Source organism: Thunnus maccoyii, chromosome 10, assembly GCF_910596095.1.
Source record: "Thunnus maccoyii chromosome 10, fThuMac1.1, whole genome shotgun sequence".
NCBI classification, from domain to species: domain Eukaryota; kingdom Metazoa; phylum Chordata; class Actinopteri; order Scombriformes; family Scombridae; genus Thunnus; species Thunnus maccoyii.
This window is the reverse complement of record NC_056542.1, coordinates 28,857,556-28,876,710: the sequence shown is the minus strand read 5'-3', so window position 1 is coordinate 28,876,710 and position 19,155 is coordinate 28,857,556. Positions and strand designations below refer to the sequence as shown.

General features: G+C 40.0%; 1 protein-coding gene across 1 annotated transcript in view; it reads left to right on the top strand.

The window, feature by feature from the left end:
- Positions 1-19,155, top strand: part of LOC121905473 (NIPA-like protein 2) — a 25,162-nt gene continuing 6,007 nt past the window's right edge. Inside the window, exons 1-6 of the mRNA XM_042423715.1 lie at positions 1-293; positions 9,101-9,169; positions 10,293-10,461; positions 15,430-15,489; positions 16,557-16,678; positions 18,785-18,881. Of these exons, the coding sequence (XP_042279649.1) occupies positions 207-293; positions 9,101-9,169; positions 10,293-10,461; positions 15,430-15,489; positions 16,557-16,678; positions 18,785-18,881 (604 nt within the window). The 5' untranslated portion in view covers positions 1-206. The remainder of the gene's footprint in view (positions 294-9,100; positions 9,170-10,292; positions 10,462-15,429; positions 15,490-16,556; positions 16,679-18,784; positions 18,882-19,155) is intronic.

Genomic DNA, 19,155 nt, shown 5'->3' with positions numbered 1-19,155 from the left:
TAATTCCGACAGTATTTGAAGTAATCACAAACTCCTGATCCGCTCCGCAACAATGAGGAACTTTTCCGTTTTGAGTTTCCACTGAGGCGTCAGGGACGTGGGATGCATGGGATGGGAAGAGGTGAAAAACAGCGGTCAAAGATGTGAGGAGAGTAGAAGTTGTGATCTAGAAGAATTTAACTTCCTTATTACATGATAAGGAAAACATGGCGAATTCAAGTTCTCCGCATGGGGCTGTTAATATGACCTCCCCTGAGGCTCACCGTGCTGAGGTCTTGGAAAATCCACTCCGGGTAAGTTTGTTTACGTCTCAGGTTGGTCGATCAGGCAAACGGAAGATTGTAGAACATGGGTTATGCATAAAATTAATAAAACCAACTTAAAACTTTTGATCAAACCATTTACTATTTGATGAGACTTTTTCTATTCTAGGGTTGGAATTAAACAACAGAATGAGATATGATTCAGTTCGTAAGAGGCATCTGCCTGTATGTCCTATTAAAGAGAAAAAAAAGAAAATAATGCTTCCTCCTTAAAATAAAGACATCTTTACTATAGTTTCACATTTCTTTATTTACTTCTTCACTTATTACTCAGTTACTTCCCTGGACTGTACGTGTAATATAAATCACGCTGAACCTGTTTCAGCTGTTCTGCTTCACTGCAACACTGAGCTCAGGCTTGCAGAGATAAAAGCAAAGTTTAGAATTTTTCTGTCATTTTTTTTAACTTTCAGGAACTTCCCTCCCTACACTCCATTTGGAGCAGGAAGTTACACACTGATGCTCAAGAGGAGATTAAGTTAGTGTCTAAAAAATCATGGAAGTCAAAATATAACCTCAGCCTCTAAAGCTCTTTGGGTAATGAGCACTCAGTGTGGATGAGGAAGCCAGACAGCGCAGAGATCTATGGGTGTTGGCACCTGTCAGAACAATTTTCTAATGTGATCATGACTACATCATTTTATTGAAAGGCCTTTTCTTTCTTATGAACTATTAACTTTGGAAGTGGACTGTGCATTAACTTGAGTATGCAGAAGATATGTGACTATTAGTGTATCCTAATGGAAAGTATAGCTCTTTTTGCTCTTTTCTCTGTGTGTGTGTGTGTTTGCTAATGTCCTGCTAATGTTTGCTAATGTGTGTGTCAGTCCTCTGCCCTCCTACTCTTATGCATACACACATTCTCCTCATGCTCATCTTTCCCTGTCAGTGTGTTTCTTTCTTTCTGCCATGTTTCCTGTGTGTGACATTACCAATGGGGGGCAGAGAGAGAGAGAGAGAGAGACAGAGAGTAACAGAAGAGGAATGAGAGGCGTGAGTAATGAGTAATGGCCCATGGGTGGGCTGTGAGAGAATAGATCTACTGTAAGAGCCCTGAGCAGCTGGCTAATGGTCCCAGCTCTCTCTGTCCAAAGCTACCCACCATCCCGAGAACATCTCAACATCCAGGGGACAATATCAGTCTGTCTCACACTTTAACTGCCTTCTAGAGTTGAAAATGTTTGCACTGGTGCGACTTCAAATATGGATGTGTGCCAAAGTTTTGGAGTTTGGTTAGCGTACCAACAGTTTTATAGATGAGAGCATCAACACTAAATTCATCCACATGGTCCCAGAAGATAACTGGCTCTGATGATGCACGCTAACAGTTGAAGCAGCGCCAAAGCTCATTGGTATAAAATTACTGTGTGGTGCATACGGTTAAGTCTTAAGTCTGTTTTTTTTTTTTTGTGGAAGACAGATTAAATTCCTGCTGCAACAGCTACTGAACAAAGACTACATTGCCAGGTTGTGAAGGGGGTAGGTGATGGGAGACTGTGCCGCTACAGAGGAATAGCTGTTTGGCAGAAAGGCTTCTGCATCAAACTTGGCCACATCAGTATTCAAAGTTTTTGACTTGGTTGCAGACAGGCATGAGGATGGTAATGTTGGACAATCAGTTTGTACGGGGACACATGGATGAGACAAGATTTGTTGAGCATGTCCTGATTTCTTAAATTTACAAACAGGCTGTTAGCTGGAGTAATGTCAGCTCAGTTAACATTCAACAGAAGATAAAGTTAGGATGTCACTGTAATCACTCATCACACTTTTTGCCCATCTCTCTTTCTCCCCCATCTTTGTCTCTGAGCTGACACTTCTCTCGCCCACACTTCTTCTGTACCCACCACCTCTGAGCAGAAACTGAAGGGCTTCATCCAGAGATCAGCCCATCCCAGGGAGGGACAGATCCCCATTGTCAGTGGACACAATGGGCCATGCTGTCTGTCTGTTGGTCAGTGTCCTAGCGAGGAGGAGGACCAGTGCTGTCAGTCCCTCCGTCAGCTATCAGGCCCATTCAGCTTCTGACAGTCTAGTTTAGACTCAGATAGAAGATTCAACTAAGCATGCTTTTGCAGATGGGATGTAGTTTTTGGTGTTCTATTCTCATCCAGGGATTACAGATTGCTGTGTGCAAGGACACATATGTATTACAGTTGGGTGTTGTTGTTCATGGGGATGAAAAATGTCCTTACAGGGTTAGATGTAGGTTGCAGAATGTTGATATAAATGAGATGTAAGGTAAAACATGAAGCATAAAAGTATATAGTAGTGTTTGTGTTTGTTCAGGGTCTGATGCTCAGTCCAGTCTGATATTACACTAAACTCTATTTAATTGGTAAATGCCTAAAGAATGCCTTTATAAATGTGAAGTTTGTACCTTGAGGTTAAAAACCTTCAGTGAGAAATGACCAGAAACTCAAATTGATTTTATATCTGACATAAATAATAGAATTTATACAGCACACTGACTGCAATTCATTTGCAAGGATACAGAACTACAAGAATTTAACTATAAGGGTCAGTAAAGCTGTAAGGGCTAAAATTTTGTTTTAAAGATGAATGTGCTCATGTAGTTGCCGATACTCCTCAAAGAGTTCTTTCTAACTTTTGCTTTTGCTAAATCAAACTCACTTGACTAGACTCCTGTTTGAGCTTGTGTCATAACTTTTAAGTACTGCATTATAATTTTAGTAATACAGATATATCGTCAGTAAAATATACTTAAAAACTCATCAAGCAGAATTTCAGTGTTATATTATTAAATACATTTTTATTATTGGATTATAATTATAAATGCATTCATGTATTTAATATTATAGCTGGTCAAACTTGGGGAAAGTTTGAACTACTTGATATACTGCTTAGTAGTTTAATCTACAACAATACATCATCTTTTATAAGCTGATTTTTTATGTTTTGTGTGAAAAATCTGAATCTACAGTGAAACTAGAACATTCTCAAATAAATTTAGTGGAGTAAAAAGCACAATATACCCTCTAAAAGATAGTGGAGCAGTAGTGTATTACCATGCAATGGAGATGCTCAAGGACAGATATTTCAGAATTGTACTTTAGTACTTCAATAACTGTAATTTCCACCAATGTATAGATGAAGAGGCCTCATCTTGAACTATTTCCCATATAGCTGCAGTAAGGTTTAAAAGAAAGGTTAAGGTTTGGTCAAGTGTTTCATACTACAATGCTAACATTCCCCTATGGACACTGAAAGAGTGGTTGCTGTAGTCATTCCTCCTTTCTAACACAATTTCAGTATAAAAGATGGGGGACAAAAATGTGTATTAATACATGACTAAGCTCTTCTGACACCAAATAAAAAAGGCAGTATAAAACAAATTAAGTGGGTATCGTCCAAGGTTACAGTCTTTTTAGAAAGGAAATACTGACTGAGGAAACACAAACATGGAAATAAGCACTAAAAAGACTGTAACTCTTAAACATACCCACTTGATCTGACTGATTCAGTCTGCTGAAGCCCCATATTAGCTTCAGATAAACATAAAAATACAATTTAACACAGAATGAGGCCTGGACAGGATTATTGATGACAGCTATCAATAACTCTCTTAATGTACATGTGGGCATATGAGTATTGTTTTAAGTTAGGCTTGAAAAAGTAGTAGAATAATATCTTGCAATGTAAAAGATGAATGGTGAAATTCAAAATATGTAAACACACAAGCACAGTATAACACAGAGAGCCTTGTGGTGTGAAGTCTGTGCCGTACTTGGATAAAGTGCGTAATGTTTGCTAAGTAAGCCTACAAGCCAAAGGCACTCCCAGCTGCATCGGCCTCGCCTGCTTTGTTTGCCCTTCCTGTGACAGGAAAACTCTCTCTCTCACACTCTCTTTCTTCCTTTCTCTTGCACTCTCATGTGGATTTGTCTTCCTTGTTGGGTAAAGCATTAGGCTCCTGCTGTGACCACCCGCACTGCAAATGCATGTGCTCTCTCTTTTCACTAACATTGAGACAACAAAACACACAAACAAACGAAAAAGAATAATTTACTGTAATAGGGCTCAATTCACATCCAGAGCCGAGCTTGACCTGATGATCCGAATGAATCCAATAAAAGGTGAGATGATTTCCTCCTCACACTTCAAATTGCTATCTCCTGTGTGAAGTCTGTAGAATAAACTGTCCTCAGGCTGTACATCCACCACTTTGTACTCTTAACACACTGTTTCTTTTTCTCTCTCACACGCGCATAGTCAAACACCTTGTTCTGTTAACCAGCACGCTCCCCAAGAGCTCAGTAGCAGCAAAGCAGTGGGTCACTTACACTCTATCCTGTAAAGCTTGACAGGGTTATTGATCTTGGTTTAGTGAACAGAGCACAGCTGGCCTGATAGATGACGCCGTCTGTCTGATCATGAATTACCACCAGTCATCTCTGATACAGAAGGCCCACCACCACACTCTTTCTGTCTGTCGGCTTCGACATTGGAGCATGGAGTCTATCGTTTGCACACCCACACACAAGCACACACTTTTTACCTTGGTATGATATCAGTCCCTTAGGAATCTCATCATCTAGCCGCCCATCTGCTTCCTACCTCCTCCTCCTGAATCCTATTTACCTCTGATGTGCCGCAGTCATCGCATACATTCACACAAATACACACATACACTGAAGTCTAAATCCTGTTTACCTCTGGTGTGGTTGCATCCTTGCTGTAAGTATGTTACAGGTCAGTAGACTCATCAGACTTGGTGTCAAGATGAATGTTCAGCAGAGGACGAAGAGAAGATTGAATCAGGCTGTGAAATAGAGAAGTCACACTGGGCTTTATGTGGTGGTTTTGAATTTGAAATTACTGATAAATCCACTTGGCTTAAATTCATTATGAGGCTGGTGAGGAGATTATGAGTTTTGTTATGCAATAAAGAGAGTACAACACAAGTGGTTCTACTTTAAAATGGGCTGTTGGATGGAGTTATGTTGTGTGATCAGATAAGTCAAAACTAATTGAAATAGTGCTGTAGGTTTAGTAAAGGTAGAATCTAAGTCACTTCTTCACTTTACTGTGTACTCAGAAGTGAGGAAGGGATTTTTCTTTTGGTGCACAGACTGTAGTTCCCATGCTAGTGGATGTCAGTTACATCTATCACACAATCACCAAACCTGCCGCAGGCCACTGTGACAGTATTCCTGTTAGGTTGAGTAAAGTAGACAAGCAAGTGAACCATTTCTTTTACTGATTTCGATGCGGTCTATTAAGGGATTTTGTCAGTTTCGATGGATAAAGCTCTCAGTTTGGATTCATTATTGTTTTCAGGTGGATTGATAAACCTTCTATTCTACAGTATAGAAATACATTCTTATCAGTGTGTTTGTCTGACATGTTGTTATTTAGTCAATGGTGAAAGCCTGAATATTGTACCCTTATTGAAACCCAAAATGAGATGCAAATGTGTCATAGTCATTTTCTGGACAAAATTGGACAATGAATTTGGTAATCCCCACCGCCCACTGACATTTCAAAGTTACAACAATCATGGTTGTACAAATTTTAGGAAGAATCCAATTATGATTTCCAGACTTTTGTCATCTAGCGCCAGCAGCAGGTCAAAGTATACACATATCCAGTGAAATATTTGTACATCTACTAAATGGATTGGCACAAAACATACATGGTTCCCAGATGATGTGTTATAATGACTTTGGTAATCCCCTGACTTTTTCATGCCACCATGAACCATGAGGTTTACATTTGTGGTTTTCAGTGAAATCATTTTTACAACGATTGGATGAATTGCCATTAAATTTGATACAGACATCCATGTTCCCCACAGGACCAATAGTAATAAAGACCAAATGCCTGCAAAACTGGCATTCCCATCAGTCTCAGCTGTACTGCTGCTAATTAGCAAATGTTAGTATGCTAACACGCTACGTTAGCAATTAGCTGAAATTGTAACAAAGCCACTAGTGTGGCTGAAGACTCTTAATCTTGTTTAAAGTGGAATTCATTTATGTAGGGAATTGATTCTTTATTGCTATGTTGATGATTAGTTGCATAGATATCACACATAGGCAGTTAAGGGAAGCCCGGGGACCTTGGAGGTCTTGAGGAAGTGCAAATGTTTAATTTAGTTGATCCAGAGCTGCCGACAAGTAGAAATGTGGTTATCTTGGTGTGTCTTCATACTTGACAGGACCAAGTGCACTCAAAGAGCAAGTGTGCTACACAATATTATTTTACAATTTGTGAGTGGAGGAGTAAAGAAACATCTCATGGTGTGTGTAGCTTATGAAAATGAATGTTTATTCTCTCTGCAAATGTTTTATTTATATAACTAAATGTTACTTTTGGCTGGTGTTATTTATTAAGGAACATATGGTATTAAAGATTTATACAAATAACAGTCTTACATCTAAGATGTAAAATCATTGATGCAAGATCTCACCCAGACAGTCTCAATCTCATATTTTGCTCTTGCAATAAAGCAAACCTGAAGATGAGACCCTTCCTGTTTGATTGCTGGTCTCATTAAAAGAAAGGTTGTTAAACTGTGTTCCCAGTAGTTTCTGAGGCTGACAGAAAGAGCAGAGGGTTATGGCCATTTTCCTTGTCTGAAGAATGGGCTTTGGCTTTTGCTTAATGACTTCAAGAGTAAGCTATAATGACAGCTCTCCCCCCACAGTGCTGTGAAGAGATCGTTCATATTTTCACTGAAGATGTTTAATAATGTGCTCTGACAGAGCGATAGACCACCTCTGGATTGTGTGATAGTGACCAGCTGTTGTGTTCAGAGACCAGAGAAATTAATTTACACTCCATTCATTTTGGTATCATTTGACCACAATGCTGTTATCTTGTTGTCAACAATATCAGATGGACATTACTGACAATAACCCACTGCCTGTCTTATCTCACAAGATGGACCGCTGAACCTGAACATTAACACTCTTTCAGTTTTTGGCTCTAGTATTTGTGTCCTCTTTTCCATTTCTCTTTTAAACACATACTATGCATTTCTTCCTCCTTCTCATTCTGCAGCTTACTCCTCTCTCTTTCTGTCTTTTGCTTAGCTGATCCTAAGCCTATCCTTTGTTTTTCATCTTTAAACTCCCATCACTGTATGTCCCCTTTCTCTCTCCTCTACACCCTCCATCTCTCTCATAATATTCTTTCAAAGGATAAATACTTGGATGAGCTGGGCTGCTGTTACTTCTTTTACAGCGATTGAGTTTCTTTCTTTAGGTTTTCATCATTCACATTCCACCCCCACGGCGCGCTTTCATTTCTTTGTAAACTTTGTCCGCCCACAGCCACCGGTATGTTTATGACCTAAAATTAAATTTCCTCTTGGCAATAATTTTCCAAGCATATGGGGGAAAGCAGCCCAGCATATCCCTTGAAACGCTTTAAGCAAATGGATCCTGTTTCTCTTTCCATCACTTATACACCAATTATGCTTTTCTACTTACAGTTGGCAACAAAATATGTCTATATTATCTTTCCATAGCATTTGAATAGTCTTGTGACCCTGTGTAAGTTGCCAAAAGTAGGATAATAGAAATGGCTATATGTTTTGATATGTGACCATTTTTTTGAATCAAGAGGTTTCTGTGTGATTTTTTGCCATGCTAGTGATGTGATAGAGATGGAAATGTCAGTCAACCACTTTGGTCCAGATTGAAATATCTCAACAATTATTGGATTAATTAAAATTAAGTTTTATACAAACATTCATGGCCCCCAAAGAAGGAAGCCTAATGACTTTGGTGATTCCCTGATGTTTTCTCTAGCCCCACCACCAGGTTGACATTTTTAATTATTAGTAAAATGTTTTGACAGCTATTGGATGTATTTCCATGAAAGTTGGTATCGATATCTGCCATGCCCTGAGGATGAATTGTAATAACTTTGATGATCCCTTAACATTTCATCTAACACTATCATCAGGTCAAAGTCTTAACTTGTCCAATACTTTGGTTTATGACCAAATACCTGTGAAACCAATGACAGTCCCATCACTCTCAGCTGTACTCTGTGTTTAGTGCTAATTAGTGAATGCTAGCATGCTGACACACTAAACTAAGATGGTGAACATCTTAGTAGACATTATCTTCTAAACATCAGCATGTTGTCATTGCAAGCATGTTAGCATGCTGACATTAGCATTTAGCCTGAAGCACTGCCTATGTGAAGCCTCACAGAGCCACATGGCTGTAGACTGTAGTTTGTAGACTCTTAGTCTTTGTATAATATTCTTCTGTGATGCCTCGATCTTGCCCACATTACCATTTTCTACCAAAAATGCCATCTACATTGACCTAGTTCCATACCCGCAGCCATGCACATGTTTAGTGACCAGGTGTCTGTGTGTCTAAACTCATGTACCAACCTGCATCCACACCTGTGTGAGGTGTCGTATATCGTGGGAGAGTTAAGAGGCTGAGGGAGTCTTTGTGTATGTTTCTGTTAAATGTCTGGGTTTGTGTTTGTTGCTGTTTGTTGGATGTACATGTGTGAAAATTAAGAGTTTCATATCATTAAACCTTAGATGCCCTGGCTCCGCAGGAGCACACACACACACACACACACACACACACACACACACACACACACACTAGTGCCTTTGAACAGAACACCAATGGAACAACGCTATCTGGGGTTGTCATGGAAATGACAAATGTGACAGCTGGAGGGAAGACTTACAGGGAGTATTATGGGGTGTTTTGAGTTGTTGTGTGACAAGTGGAGCATCACCTAATCTTCTGTCTGTTTATTGTTTGTTTCCACAGACTTATCTTGTGGGAATCATCATCTCTATATGTGGGAATGTCCTCATCAGCGTTTCACTCAACATACAGGTAGGAAGCGCCGGAATCCAGCTGTACAGCAGACACTCAGCACACAGCGGGCACTTAATGCCTGTTAAGACTCATTTTTCCTCTCTCTAAGTATTGCCAGACTGCCTTTCTCCTGTCAGTTTGCCCTCTCTCTAGCAAACTCTTTGTGTGCGGCAGGATTTTATTTTGCATACATTTAGGCACTGACTATGTGATCTCCTGACATGTTCACAGCAGGCAACGTGCAGCAAACAGCAGAAATGACTTTGTACGTTATCATTAATTTAACATTGTGATTAGCAATACGGTACAAGCCCAATTTGCATCTGGATTGCCTATAATTATAATACTAATTATTCTCTAACACTGTGCTTATAATGCCCTCCTGATGCCTTATCAGTCCTATTTCAAGTTAAGTGTTAGCAACCATTTTTAAGGCTGTTTACCAGTAAATAATCAATCCAAGTCATTTAGAGATCGAATATATTCATTAACTATAAGCATACATTGTATGTAGCATCTACCAGACTGAGACGCTTTCATGACTGAGGTCTAAAATAATCTAATCTATCTAAAATATTTTTTTCTCCACAGAGTGAGTCAGATAATACCAGTCTGTTGCTCAGTTACGCTCTGTTTAGCAAATGCAAAAACTCTTTTAATGCAGTTACAGTAACTCGTGGCAGCTGCATGGCGGATGTGTAAGACAAATTTTAAGAGGCCATGACAGCTTCAACTAAATGTGACAAAGTGGTGGTAAAGGCTATTAACCATTGTTTATTAGGAAGTGTGAGCTTGCAGAGATAGAATTGTTAATGATTATGAAGTATACATTTAGGTTTGCCTTGTACAGCTTCCCACCTCATTGATTCGCTTAATAGGTGTCATGCCTCTTCTGAAGTGAAATGCTAATCAGCAGAGAATGTTATACTGTGTTAAGAATTGTGTGACAGCCTTTGTAATGCTGTATTATCTCTTAAATTGCACCTTATTTTTCAAGTGTTTGATATATTTGGGTGTGTAAGGCTGTTAAATTATGAATCTGTGTAGTGGATGTTTGAGTTTGTCTTGTGCAGCTCTCCAGTTATTGGATCCACTTAATCTGACTGATGCCTCAGGCTCCTCTTCCTTCTCTCTCTGACAGAAATATGCCCATGTCCGTCAGTCTCAGCGCGGCTCCAAGCCCTACTACACCTCTGCGCTATGGTGGTGCGGTGTGATACTCATGGGTATCGGGGAACTGGGGAACTTTGCTGCCTACGGCTTTGCCCCAGCATCGCTCATAGCCCCGCTGGGCTGTGTGTCTGTCATAGGTACGTGTGACCTTTTTTTCCCCCCCTCATACATTATCCATGCGTGAAGGCAAGAGGAAAGGTTGCTTCCTCAGGGAACAACGGAAAGCATTGTCATGTGAGGTCTGCTCTTTTTCTTCTGATCTTGTCATAAACAGATGTCATCATGCCAAGCATGATGATGCTGATGTTTTACTTTTTCTTGTGAAATCTAAAAAAATATGGAATGACTGATGAAGATATATTCACTCAGATGCATTATAATATTGGAGGTGGAGAACGGCAGAATTCTTTTGGTGAATAAAGACCAAGTTCAGACAACGTGACATGGAAATAAATTGTATTAATCACATAGAGTTCTGCACCTGGTACAGTAGTGCTATTTCCATCCCGTATGTTATGACTACACATCTAGCTGCACTGGCAAGGCTGTTAGGTCTTTACCTCATTCAGCAGAGTATCTCACGCTTATATAAAAAGGGATTTAAAAAGAAACTTCCAAGTGTTGCTGTTGTCGCAACAACATTATCAACATTAGACCCAAGACCTTGTTGTAGCAATGGTCATCCACATACAGGACTTGGAACCAGAGGACAAATGCATGCAGTTCTATTCTTCAAACTTTATATGTGATTCAGGAAGTCCAATTACTTCTGACATTATAAATCCAACAACCCACTCCAAAAAATTCTTATTTTTACGGCGTGAACAAAGCTGGATTCATTAGCCAATCAAAACAAAGCCTGCCTGGTTGCTACAGCTAGCAGCTGCTCAGTGCAAACACTCCAAACACAGGTTAAATATTGAACAGGTTCACTTCTTACCTCCTGCCACCCATCACTCACCACGCCGGAGGTGGTTGTGAGTCATGGATATTAATGACAGCTATTACCCCGACGCTGCAAACGATTTTCCTATAGTCACGTCTCACAAGTGGATGAATGGTTTGAATAAAGCACTGAACGAAACCACAAATCTCGTTAAGAAGGCTGCACCCTATGTTCATTTTAGTTTTAGTGTGGAACAGTGTTGTACTCGCTTCAGTGAGCAATTACTTTCTAGAATGCTCTTACCACAATTACAGGACTTGAACACTTTACCCTTTTGAGTCATTATGTCACTGTGTGTAAAGCTGACATAATTGTGACTCTCTTCAAAAGCCACAGGTATTGACAAATACTGTGCTCATTTCCATTTTACTATCATTATTATCCTTATAAAGACCATTGATTGCTAGATACTTGTGTTGCACTGGAGTGTGCATGAATAATGTGCAGCTGAAGTGTGTCTTGAAAGAGCATCTTGGGGAATTAATGAAGCCAGAGATGAGGAGGTGAAAGGAAGGGAAGGAGGGAAAGGAGAGGAAGATGTCTGCAGCAATGACACAGTCTGTCCTTCTCAGAGCTAACAAGTGGAGCTGAGGGGAGAACGTGCGGGCTGCTGTTTGTCATCGTGACTCCACCTCTCACCTCACGCTGACTCACACTGCATGCAAATGAGCAAACACGCACACACCGATGCGTGCATAACTGTAGTCGTGTGTAAACACCCAGGTCTTGAGGATTTTATCAACCAGAGATGCTCCTTATGCTAACACACACCCCTCCTGCAGTGCTGTTGTGCCTCTTTTCTTAGAGCTGTGTGAAGGCTCGGGATGGGGGTGGGCAGACAGACAGCTGGAGGCCTTGGGTGAGTAAACAAGAGGAAGGCTAGTGGTTTGAAGAGGAGAAATGAGGTTGAATGTTGAGAAGGGAGGAGAGGAGAAGAGAGGAGATACAAGGAGAATAAGGATATGAATAAAATAGGACAACAGGCAGAGATACAGACAGGTGACAAATTAAAGGAAAATCCAGTGCAGGTCTAAATGCTTGACCCCTACAGTGAGGGGATCTGGTGGCTGTTATGCTGTGGGGGGCATTTTGCTGGCATGGTTTGGGTCCACTCAACCCAGTTGAAGACCTATGGGAGATCTTGGACTGGCGTGTTAGACAGCGCTCTCCACCACCATCATCAAAACACCAAATGAGGGAATATCTTTTGAAGAATGGTGTTCATCCCTCCAGTAGAGTTCAGAGACTTGTAGAATCAATGCCAAGGCACATTGAAGCTGTTCTGGCAGCATGTCGTGGTCCAATACCTTACAGTTATGTAACTATTTATGTTTGTTTTTCCTTTAACTTGTCACCCATCTGTATATACAGAGTGGAGAGCAGAAGCAGAGGAGGAGAGGAACGAGATCAGGAGAAATGATGATGCTGCTGTCACATGCCTGTCCCTGCATGTCATACTGGCACTCTGATACTCTATGGAGAGCAATTAGTTCTGTCCCCATCCACAGAGCCCACCACTTTCTATTAGGAATGACAACACTATTCCAAATGCTGTTCTATGGAACAGAGCATTAGTTCTCTCTGTTTAGATACCATGTCATCACATGCGTAAGAGGAGGGAGGCTGGCATGGTGGACATAAACAGAAACCTGATTCATACACTGTATCAGCTCACGGATGTCAGACCTGCTGCACTGTACAATTGATGATGTGTTGTTTTAGCAGTCAGTTTTTATCAATTTATATAAATTGGGGGTTTTATAACATCTTATATTCCATCTGAAAAAACACTAGCACTTCATCTAATGTTGAAAGGTTTCATAAAGTCTGGCTCAATGCTCTGTTTTCTCAGAATATTGATACTGTCGATACTGTCTTCAAGACAAGACAAGCTTTCTAAAGTCACTACTTTTGTCATTTGTGACATTGAGAACATACAATACTTGCAATGTGGTAACAGTTCTTACATTTGAGCTTTTCTTGGCTTTCGCTGCTTTCATCCGATGTTAGATCCGTGTAGTGAAAGAATGTTTGACATGGTGTGTTTTCCCACAGGGAGGTTCCCAGTACTAGACATCTGAGAAGGAGCACGTAGACGGGCAGTACTGATCTGATGCACACACATACACCTCCATAAACACGCACACACAAGAGCTGTGACAGAACGATGTACCCCAGAGGTTCCTGTTGCCACATTTCTCATTTTATCAAGCCGTGTGAATCTCACTTTGTATGGAGTTGCTATGGTTACTTGTTAGATCCAGCTGGTCCCAGAGGCAAAGAAGGAGTCCTAAATGTGTATGCGAACATGCTCGCTGTATGAAATATTTAACAACTGACTGTTTCATCTGAATACCTACGAGAGTCTTTATAAACTTCCAATTTGACGGTCCTGTCCCCGCGGCATCATGCACATTTATGCCTTGTATTACACATTTATGCCTTGTGTCCTCTGAAACACACTATCGCTGTGATTTTGCTATATATTTATAACCAATTTTGCTTCAATTCAACTTTAATTAGTGTTCATAGTAAAGCTTTTCATGGCTTGGGTTTATTAGTGGCACCTAACATCAACCTTCTGGTTGTAACATTTGCAAATAAATCTGCCATTGTGCCGTACAGTCAGTGTTTAACATGCATGTCGAGACCCTGTCTGTCATGCTTTGAAACCACAGTAACCCCATGTGTGACACACTGTCTATCTCTGACATATTGAGCTGTTTATGCTCTGTAGCTAATCTACTTATGATGGTGGCAGAGCCTGTGCCCAAACTCAAACTGTCTGTCTGTCTATTTTGTTTGTTTTGTTTTGTTTTTTTTGGTATTTTCCAGCAATTTTTCCATTCAATTAGTCTCTCTGTCTGCGTGCCACCACATGCACACTCATCTGTTTGGCTGGCAGTGATTCCGTTCAGTTGTGTCCAAATTCTCCCAGCAAACACAGCTGCCACAGCTGTCTCTGCTGAAATATTGGTGGAATATATGACAACATAACTCCAGAAATGGATGTAAAATCAGCTACACAGTAGTGGTGTTAAGTGTTGACCCCCTGTCTGTGGCTGTCAGGCTGCTGTCACTTGTAAATCTTTTTGCCTCCTTGTCTGTCTGTCTGTCTTTTCACTATCTGTTCGTGTGTGGCCGTCCATCTGTGTATCTGCCTGTTTATCGACATGCCTTTGTGTTTGTGTGCAAATCTGCCTCTCTTGAAATCCATCTCTGTGACAGCCAAATGCTGTATGTTTATTCGTCTCTCTCGGTTCAGTGCCTATCCCAGGGAAACATTAAGAAGACTAATCTGAGGCTTAGCTCGTGTGAAACTGATTGCTTTTCAGCGTCGCAGTTTTTGACAGCGATATTGATGAATGGGTTCATGAAAAATGTGACATGGAATAGCATTTTGCTGTAATTTGATGCTGGTGTTATGAAGTCCTAATGAGAATCATTCATCTACACAACTGACAGATGTTATCATGCGGATCAATATAAAGCATGTCAAGAGTTGAATGTGTATTATGTGTACATGTATCTATTTATGTGGACATGTATTTATACAGTATAATATCACTGTATGCACATGTGCATGACCGGGTGATTGTGTGTGTGTGTGTGTGTGTGTGTGTGTGTGTGTGTGTGTGTGTGTGTGTGTGTATCATTTGTTTGTACATACAATATGTGTGAGAGATTGCAGCGATATTCTCATGTTGTAAACTATATCATAAAACTTGATCATTCCTCATCCAATTAACAGTATAAACAGCCATAGCTATTTAATTTGTTTGCAACACTATTAATGTAATTGCTATTTTTATCAAGTCATTGTTCAGTCAAGTATCTGACCTTGCTTGTGATTAAACTGACGTGTTGCATCAGAAAATAAATCAATTCAGAATATGAGGTTATGAAAAATGGCTGAACAGAAATTATGTTTTTATCTTCAATGGACAAGAATTGATTGTGATGTGTTACAGTGTGTGATAACAGAGAGGATGTTGATTCCAATCTAAAGTTTAATTATATGGTGTCTAGCCTGTGTTAAATGTAATCAATTGGAGATAAAACTGAGTTTATATGAGTTTATATTCTATTGGACAGAATGGTACGTGCAGCATGGTTCTATTGGCCGTTAAACTAACAGGAATATATTTTCTCTCCCCAGCCAGCGCTGTCATATCTGTGGTTTTCCTCAAGGAGACAGTGCGAGCCTCTGACATTGTTGGTAAGCAAACACTCACTCGGGATCATAGCACTTGAGGACATATGACTGCTGCTTTGAGTTAAGAGGTGACATCCAAGAGTTCAGATATATCAAACTGACTTCACAGATTTTCTCAGTCTGAAAACAGTCAAACTCCAAAATGTCTCCTCTGTCTGAGATAAAAATCAAACATATTATTCACTAGTTAAAATGTCTTATTGCTCTGTGTTTCTGGCAGTGGAAAGAGAAGGTGCAGTGTATTCAATGAGCCCATCCTATTATATTGTTTTATGAAAAGCTGTCGTTTCTCATAACAATTTATAGAGTCTGCTGCAAAATGACATGATCATTATAGTCGTCATAATGATGATTATTACAACTGCTAGACTGGAAATTCATATCAGTACCACACAGCTCTGCATTGTTGTTAGTTTGCTGGATAAATAATTTACAATTCAGTTTTTCTTCCTTTTCTAATAATTTTTCAGTGACATTATTGGCCACATATTGGAAACATTTAATTGTATGAATGTTTTATTCATTTGATTTATGAATCTTTTATTCATAAATCAGGGATTATTCATAAAAGAGGGAAATGAATGTGAGCAAGCTCTGTTTGTTCTGATTGAGGTTTAGGCTTTATAAAAGCATATGTTCTTCATGCCTATAGGATAAAAATGTCTAGTTGATATTTTTGCTATAACATACACTGATGAGTAGTATATCTGTCACCCATAATGAAATGTATGTCACTGTGAGACGGGGGTGCATTAGTTCAAGGAATGAGATGAATGACATCACCATTGTCAAGAACCGGCAGAAGTATTGACCAAAACACTTGTTTTTTAACTTTTCTAGTTTGCAAGTTTGAGATAAAGTTTTTTGTTAATTAATTAATGACAATGCAGAAAACAATTACAGTGACAGCTCTGAGAGACAGTAGAGGCAGGATGGTAACTATTACCAGTAGTAGTAGTTGCAGTGTAAGGTGAGCTAGATGGTTCATGTGAAGTCAACACATCTGTCAAACCAATATAAAAATCTACAGTCTCACCACTCTCTCTCTCTCTCCCTCTCTCTCTCTTCAGGTGGCACCCTGGCAATAACTGGAACGTACGTTCTGGTGACCTTTGCCCCCCACAATTCTACACACATCACTGCCCATCTGGTCCAGTACTATACCATCAGCTGGCACTTCCTGCTTTACCTTGTATGTAACCCTCCTGCCTGAGTCTAATATATACTGTATGTATAAGCATGTTCTTGTTTTCTTGGAGCTAATGTTTGTATGTCTAAATGTCAGCACACCACTGACGTGTCCTCAAACAAGACACTGTATACATATCAGCTCCTGTTCTGCCATTAGTTAGCTTATCCCAAACTTAGGGCAAGAGAGACAAAGACCTACGAGGTAGTAGTATTACATTTTATTAAAAGAGTTGATTGATAGCGTGACCTGGAATAATGAAGTAATCTTTGCTCCCAGGTTCTGCATATAATTCTGGGTCATGGATGAGCACGGCTCTCCATGCTGCTATCATGATTCATGGAGATTCTGGAGTGGTGAACATGTCTGTTAAAACTAAGATTGTCTATGTTTTTGCACTCAGTATTAAAAAATACTGCACCGACCTCATGGTTTACAAGTGCATTAACACTCACCCATATGCTCTCCCGCTCTAATTTCGCCTCAGGCAGGGAGGGCATAAACACAGCTGTTACCATAGAGATGGATCTGATACAGAGCTGAAACAAAGTGTTTTTCCCAAAACCTGCTCATCACAAAAATGTAAATGCAAGCAGCTCTAACTGTTAATACTAGTCTTGGTAGAAAAACACACCTTAGATGTTTTTAAAGGAGGATTTCTGTAGTAGAAGGTCGCAGCGTTTCCATTGATGCCAACTCTCCCATGATAGCAGCAGAGAGACAGGGAGCTCTGTGTTTCCCACCTCTCAGGTTAAACTTCACTCGTAGAAATACAGTCCTTTATGTAATTCAAGAGTAAAGCATACAGAGAAGCACCGCTGGGTACTAGAATGTATGACACCTGTGATCTGTTATTCAGGAAACTACAAGTTTTGAATGCCACCTAGACTCTGCAGCCTATTGCATTTCTGCTTTCAAACACTATATTCTGTACATGTATAAATATTTTCCTTTTATATCTTTTATGCCAGTAAAACATATTTACAAAATAACTGGGACTCATTATAATATAGTAGAATCCAATACTAGTAGTAACCGTGCAAAAAATGAAATAATTTTGATGAAACACACATAAAACTGCATCTCATCCCACCAAATCTCCTTCTAAATCCTAAATATCCCCTCTACTGTTTGCAGAACAATCGATAATCTGCACATAAGCCATCAAACCTGGACCTAAAAGGCTAACAGCTAGCAGCTCACCAGGGGTGCTAGCCAGTGGTCTAAATGGTGAACGTTTGCCCTGCCATCATCATTCAGGGCACAGCATTTCTCTCAACCATATTTCACATTCCACTCCTGGATCTAGTCCTATTTGCTGAACAGATGCAAACACACTCTAAGACAAAAAAAAGGAGCTATTTCGTGAAAAAAAAGAGAAATGTTCAAGAAGATATTTGGAAAATACAGATGGATAGATAGGCTGGCAGATGTTTTCAAATTGAGATAGTCCTGCTGCCTTTGGCTGCAGTGATTGATGGTGTGTAAAAGGGTATGCTGTTTTCCATTCCAGGCAATGCTTTGTGAATACTCATCAGCCCACAGACAAACAGCCCCCGACAAGTATGGGATTAACTCTAGATGGTGATTAATCAGAGGAAAATGAAATATCCATCACTGCCTTCTCATTATTTTGCTAAGGTCATACTATTATCCAATGATTTCATCTGGAAAGACTCAGACTATTCAGCTGTTTTTGTGTCATTCAGTGTGTGTATGTGTATGTGTGTGTGTGTGTGTGTGTGTGTGTGTGTGCACGTAGTGTTAAGTGGTATATCTATCACAAATGACCCAGGTCTTTTTAAATCCATTTGATTATGGGCAAAAAAGACTAATGAAATCTTGACATTAGCTTGTTATTTAACATATTTACCGAGGCACAGGGATGGCTTTGAGAGACATTTAAAGGTCAGCTTGCCCTTTTTTCCTCAATTCTAGTTTTGTACTCTATTCTCATTCTCCATTCATTAGAGCTCTGTGGTGTTATATCAGCGGTCCTTGAACAGCTGAATGCTATTGGACTCACAAGGACAGCCCCAGGCCCTTCTCATTAAAGACCAGCAATTCATTTCAATCTCTCCCCCCTCCCTCTCTCCCCTCTCTCAACAGGTTATAGAGGTCGTCATCTTTTGCATCCTGCTCTATCTGTACAAGAGGAGGAATGTGAAGCACATCGTCATTGTGATGCTGCTGGTGGCCTTGCTCGGTATGAGGTAGAAGTTGTCTGATTAAGTGCAAAGGTTATGGATTAAACCATTTTAGGCGTTCAGAGGTTGCTTTGTTGCCTGGCTACCAAAAATGAACCTGTGTTCAGTTATCAGTTCTGTAAATAGCTGTGTAGAGCACTATGGAAGAAAATAATTCACTCTTAACTCACTAGGAGACAATTAACCACCCCCACAAATCAGCATGAACCAATGAGGAAGTTCTTTATTGCTGTAAGTTGTATAACTAAATGCTGAAGTGATCCTCTGTGTTGC